General features: G+C 45.2%; 1 protein-coding gene across 8 annotated transcripts in view; it reads left to right on the top strand.

Moving 5' to 3' along the window:
• Positions 1-503: 503 nt before the first annotated feature.
• The window catches only part of wnk1b (WNK lysine deficient protein kinase 1b), an 84719-nt gene continuing 79222 nt past the window's right edge, over positions 504-6000 (top strand). For all 8 annotated transcript variants that reach the window (XM_075471809.1, XM_075471806.1, XM_075471808.1 and 5 more), the window contains exons 1-2: positions 504-1119; positions 3801-5472. In XM_075471809.1, the coding sequence (XP_075327924.1) occupies positions 4495-5472 (978 nt within the window). In that variant the 5' untranslated portion in view covers positions 504-1119; positions 3801-4494. The remainder of the gene's footprint in view (positions 1120-3800; positions 5473-6000) is intronic.

The raw sequence follows: 6000 nt of genomic DNA, 5'->3' as shown, positions 1-6000 counted from the left end.
GCTGAGAAGTTAGTGAGTGGATAAACTCTGTTGTCCCAAACTCAAAACTCAAATACCTATCTTAAATCTTAAGAAAAAGACACACCATAGTGTGCAAAATGGATGCAAACAGAGAGAAACTTGAATACACACAATTTAACACAGTTAAAATGTGTCAAAAAGGATTAAAAGTAAACACAGAAACACACAAAATGATTTAAACTATACATAAATGACAGAGAGCGATCAGTCCATCTTATTAGACCCTATTTTGAGTAGTACAGGTAAGGCGGGGTATGAGTAAATACATTCAAAACTGAGACTTTGAGACTTTCAAAACAGTTTACAAATCACCTGCCAAAATGGTTTATACATCTGGCAAGCTGCCTTCAACTGGTTGATGTCACCTCGGTGAGCTGAGGTGATTTTGAGTTCTCAACCATTTTCGTTTTATTTTGAAAGGCCGCCCCATTTCCGCCATCATCCGGGTTAACGGTGGGCGGTTGATGCGGCACTGCTGTGAAAGCCCAGCCGTTGCCTTGACGAGTCATCGCCAGAGAAGACCCCCAGAACGGACGGAGCCGCTGTCTGATGGGGAATAACAGTTGATCACAGTGGATTTATTGCATTGCACAAGCCTTACGGAATAAAGCGGTGGTGGGAAAGGCGGACCGAATGCCGATGCGGATTATGATTTTGCATCTTTGAGTGAGGCTGTTGCCTTTTGGTTGCGGACCCGGACACAGACAACACAGAGACAGACAGAAAGTAGTACCAGAGCCGCCGCAACACCAGCGAGCGAACTTGGCATCTCTGGGCTGTGGGAGGTGTCTGTCTGTCGGCTTGTTGCGCGTACAGTTCGCCGCGTCGCTTCCAGGCCCGTGTTTAAAGGGGTTGGAGCTCAGCTCTGCTGTCTGTAAATTGTAACATATATATTTTTTTCCAGTAGTTTTTTTTTTTTTTTTTTCGGAAACCAGCTGTGGCTTTAACGTGACGCACCATAGTGACATTTGTGCTGAGTGTTGGAGAGGACCCCCACTGCAGAGGAGTTAAAGGCTCGTTTATCAAGTTTTTTTTTTCTTTTTTCTTTCTTTCTTTCATATTTCAACTGTATTGACACGGCCCACACCGATGTGAGAGGTAACTGTTTCATTTTTGTTGTGTCACGAAGCTTTTGTCGGAATTTTGACCGGCGGTTTCTCACGTCTCGTTTTAGCCTGTGAGCAAAGTTAGCAGCGTAGCCTCGTTTTTGTGAGTTCCTCAACAGGCAGCAGTGAACCCCGCACTGCATGGTTTGCTACTCTGCCGTTTCAGGGACATTATCATCATTTAGCATCCTTCGCAGACCAGTTGGCAACTACTCCGACTTAAGAGATATTTTGCCAGACGACTTAAAATGCATGGGGTCAGAAATTGAGGCGCAACACCCCGAAATTGATGCCAACCACTCTACAACTTTGGGTTTGCTTACTGAGCTCCTTTTTAAAAAAAAAAACAAAACAAAAAAAACAACCCCATCATATTTATAAAGGGCAGCACCTTAGCAAAGTTATTAACTCCACTTTTGGTTTGGACTGGTTATGTCTTCATGCTGCAAAAAAAAATTAAATTAAAATAAAATAAAAATCCATGTTTTAACAACATTTCAAATTAGGACAAGATACTTTTACTTTCCTGCTCAATTTCCTGCAAAACGTCAATATTTAGACATCACTGTTGTAATGTATATGACTATGAAATACATCTACTGCCAGTAAGGCTGATTGCTGGTTATTAAAGTGATGTCTCCATATTGTTTCTTAGCAGGACAGCAATCATGATACAAATGTAACACTTGTGAAACAATATTCTAATTTGAATCAATTGTTATTGATTTGATATGAGATATATACAAGTGTAATGTGTTTACAGTGTCTGAGGATTTTACTGTCTGCCTTTAACACTTGGAAAAGTTTTATTTTTTTTATTTCCGCTCGTAAACACATAAGCCTCTGCTCCTCATTTCACCTTACAGCACTCCCCAGCTCTTGTGAAATCACTGTAAAATATCATGGCCCTCATCTTTTGTGGCTGCATGTCATCGTCTTCAGATGAAGCCATGTTTTTCAGCGCTTCCCGTGAATGATTCAGGTTTAACGTTGGTCCAAATTCCACAGTGAGCTGCATCCGTGCCCTGCTGTCTGGGCCCCGACGCACAGATGAATCAGGCTGGGAAAGCAGCTGTCCTCTTGAGAGGGCTAGATTGAAGTGTTTTTTTTTTTTTTTTTTTTCTTTTTCATGACTTGGATGAAACTCAACAGTAGTGTGCGCTTCATTGAGAATAGCTCGCTCATTATTAAGTCACCAGTCGGTGTCATCTTATTCAGAGTCTTAATGGATTACCTCACTGATCAATATTGAGCCGGTCACTGCAGTACAGCGTACGCCTGACACTTGAGACATCTGAATAAATTAGCTCTCTTAACCTCAAGGGCAGCCAGTGAATGTGAAAACAGTGGCTGTGTTTCTTGCTAATTCTGAAACCTGTTCATTGCATGTGTGCTGTTCCATTACACATGTAATGAACAGGAAAGATTTTTCACTTACAAAACAAGGCACAAGGAAGCTGTCAGACGGCGCTTAGTGGCCTTCAGGTACACACCTACCGTGGCCTCTTCGGCTTTGGTCTTTGACCCGTTTCCCTTAATTGAGATGATATGAAGAAACTTACAAAAAGCAATTGGATTAGAAATTTAATAAATATGCTTTCCGACACTCTCTGTGCTACATGCTTCCATATAAACTGGCTTTGCACCGAATGGCTTGATCGTTTTGTGACGCTGTAAATTCACTGACCCGCACTCCGTTGCACGCGTTGCTGTAGATGTAAACTCCGATTAAAACTCGACTGAACTGATCGAAGAGACTCCATAGGTGACTAAATGAAGAGGTCGTAATTGCTCAGCATTCTTCCTTGTGCGTGCGTCGGTGTCGACAAGACGTGCGTGAAAACCCGCGGGCTGTTTTAAAGATAAATGGCGTTTATTGTGAATGATTCCGAGCGTCACACATACCAAAGCAGCTGCTGCTCATCTGTGCCAGTGATGATGACCGGCTCAAAGTTATCTGCAGGTTGTTATGTAAGGCTACTTGCAAATTCAGTAAGCATATTTCTTGCTGGCCGTGTTGCCTGTAATTTAATATGCTGAGTAATATATTGAGCGTCGTCCTCAGTTATACATTCAGTATCTGTGCAGTCGTTCTATTTGTGTCGCTCTGAGTGTGTCTCCTCTCTCATGTTGAGCTGCTGGATTGCCACAGGGTAGCCTAACCTCGAGGTCAGCGTGGAGCAATTAGGCGCACACTCCCCTCATTAGTCCACTGCATTAACGACACAAAGGTAGTTCAGGTAATTCTGAGGTGAATGACGAATTGCTTTCTGGTGCAAAAACCCAGCTTTTTTTTTTTTTTTTTTTTCACTCGCCGACGTCCGAAAGGGAGACTGATGTTAGATTAGTGGTCTCGGATGATGACAGATTTATCAATGCAACCAGTACTGTTGCAGCATTTGGCCAGTGTTCACCCCCCCAGCCCTGTTTGTGTCAATCACAGCAGTGGGCAAATTCCAGTAAGCTGTTTGAGTATCTCACAGCTTGTACAGTATGTTCTAGCATTCCCTTTGGCTAATACTCAAGTATCTTGAGGTCTCCTTGAAGGTAGTTGGATCAGTTATGAGGTCAAGAGGAAGCGGATGGTACATTTTGGAATGTATGGGCGTGTGTGTAAAGAAAACAAGACAATCTTACAGTTTTCCATCTCTGTTTTTTTTTTCTTGTTTCCAGGGACAAGGACTTGAGCAGACCAAGCGGGCCTGGCTAGGCCCACCTAGCCTTTGCCTGGCCTAACCAGACAGGCCAGCTACTTCTCCAGAGAGTCCTGCACTCAACAGGCTGAGGAGGACTCATCCTCGTCTTACCGAAACTTCAAACTTCTTACTTTCTATCTCGGAGGCCACACCGGTCTGATCAGCTTGCTATCCTTCCATGTCGTGGTCGTCCCTGTCTGGATGTTGGCAGCAGGATGGATTTGGGTGTTGATTCGACCGTTGACACCTCATTGCAGTGCTTGCAACCCTCCTCCTTTGACTGCCCGTCGTCTCTTCCTTCCCCAATCTTTAAGCCCCTTCCTCTCACCTGGGGCCTCCCTGAGCCCTGTATGGAAGGGCCTTATAGGAACTGCAGGTGGTTTTCTTAAAACGATAGACTTTTTCAAGAGGAAGCAGAGTTGATAAGTCCACAAAAAAAAAAAAAAACTGCAAATCACAGAGAGGTTTGCGGGATTTAGCTCGTTTATTCCCATCAATCCCAACCAATCACCTTTGTTTCACTGGAGGTTTGATCACAAGTTTGAGTGAGACAAAAAAAGAAAGAAAAAAAGATTACAGGTCTACGTCCAAATTGACAGTTTACACAAACAGTATTGTCCAATTACTCGCGTAAAAAGAAATCCTTATTTATACTAGTACCATTTCTTCTTATGTGGTCTGAGCCTTGTGAAAGAATGTCTGAAAACAGCAGCAACAAAGCAGTGAAATTCATTGCTCCACTCCCCCCTGCATCCTCAGCCTCCCTCTGTCCCTCACCTCAAACTCCCCACAAGAATGTGAACGGCTCTGCTAGTTCAGACTCGCACGTCGTGGAGAAGATCGTTGGACAGCCCGAGGTGCAGCGCCGGCGCCACACAATGGATAGAGACTCCAAAACAGCCGAGCACCGTTTCTTCCGTCGGAGCGTCATTTGTGACTCAAATGCCACAGCTCTGGACCTCCCCAGCAAAGCAGCTGTGATCCTCACCTCACCTCCAGACTGTGAAGGGACTCCCACCTTCTTGTCTCCACAGCTTTCAGGGCCCGGTACCGGAGATCAACGCTCTGAAGGCAAGGAGGACACGAGAGGTTCCTATCTGCAAAGCACCAGTCTTAAGCCTTACCCTGAGCTTGGTGGGGCAGTGGCCCCGGGGCACATACAAATCGCTGAGGGAGATTCAGGTGTGAGCGTTGCATCAGTTGCTGTTCCTAGCAGTAGCGCTGTTGACCAAAGTGTAGACGGGGCAGTAAAAGAGCCCATCCCGACAGTATTGGATGTTAGAGATAAAACGACCGGCAAACAGCCTGAAGTTACGTTGCATCCCAGAGGGCTTCAGGACTCGCAGCAGGTGGCTAAAGGGGGTAAAGTGATCGAACGCGTGGACGAGGGGAGCGTCGGTAGTCCGACAGAGGAGAAAGACAGGGAGACGGAGGAGGAGAGGGGGCTCGCAAAAGCACGGGCAGAGCAGAGAGAAGCCGAGAAACGAGTGCAAGAAGATATAGAGGAGGCTGAGACGAAAGCCGTGGGGACTTCGCCAGACGGACGCTTCCTGAAATTTGACATTGAGATTGGCAGAGGGTCTTTTAAGACTGTGTACAAGGGACTGGATACGGAAACTACAGTGGAAGTGGCGTGGTGTGAGCTCCAGGTAAGCCCAGACTCAGAAGACTGGTGCCTGTGCCGTCTCTTCCCGTCTATCCGACTGAGTCTGTTACTGTCACTAACCAGTGTGAAAAGTCACCTCTTCTCTTGTCTGTCTTTGTTTAGTTTGATTCACTCGTACAGGTCAAGAGAACGTCTTGCCCACCCAAATCTTTCTCTATAAATACAAACCAAGACCAGTCTTATAGAGACTGAGATAGTGTTACAGATTACATCTTTGCTAAAGCTGCACGCATTTATGCTTGGATTTTGGCAGCCCATTATATCAGGCATGGTAGATCGAGAGAGAGAGACCCTGCTGACAGGCAGCAGGTATAGCGTTTCATTCAGATTTTTTTCTCTCTTCAGAGCACCAATACTGGCCACCTAGACACTCTTTTTCTCTGACTCATTGTTTCGTGTTGTCACTGCGGATGCGCTCTCTGAGTCTCTGGTGCTAACGGTTGGTTTTTCAATGTGTGTGAACGGATGCTTAGGTGCATCAGATTACCACCACCACAAGTTGCATTGCATG

This window comes from Odontesthes bonariensis, chromosome 8, assembly GCF_027942865.1.
Source record: "Odontesthes bonariensis isolate fOdoBon6 chromosome 8, fOdoBon6.hap1, whole genome shotgun sequence".
NCBI classification, from domain to species: Eukaryota; Metazoa; Chordata; class Actinopteri; order Atheriniformes; family Atherinopsidae; genus Odontesthes; species Odontesthes bonariensis.
Note: the sequence above shows the minus strand (reverse complement) of the source record. Positions and strands in the feature narration are given on the sequence as shown.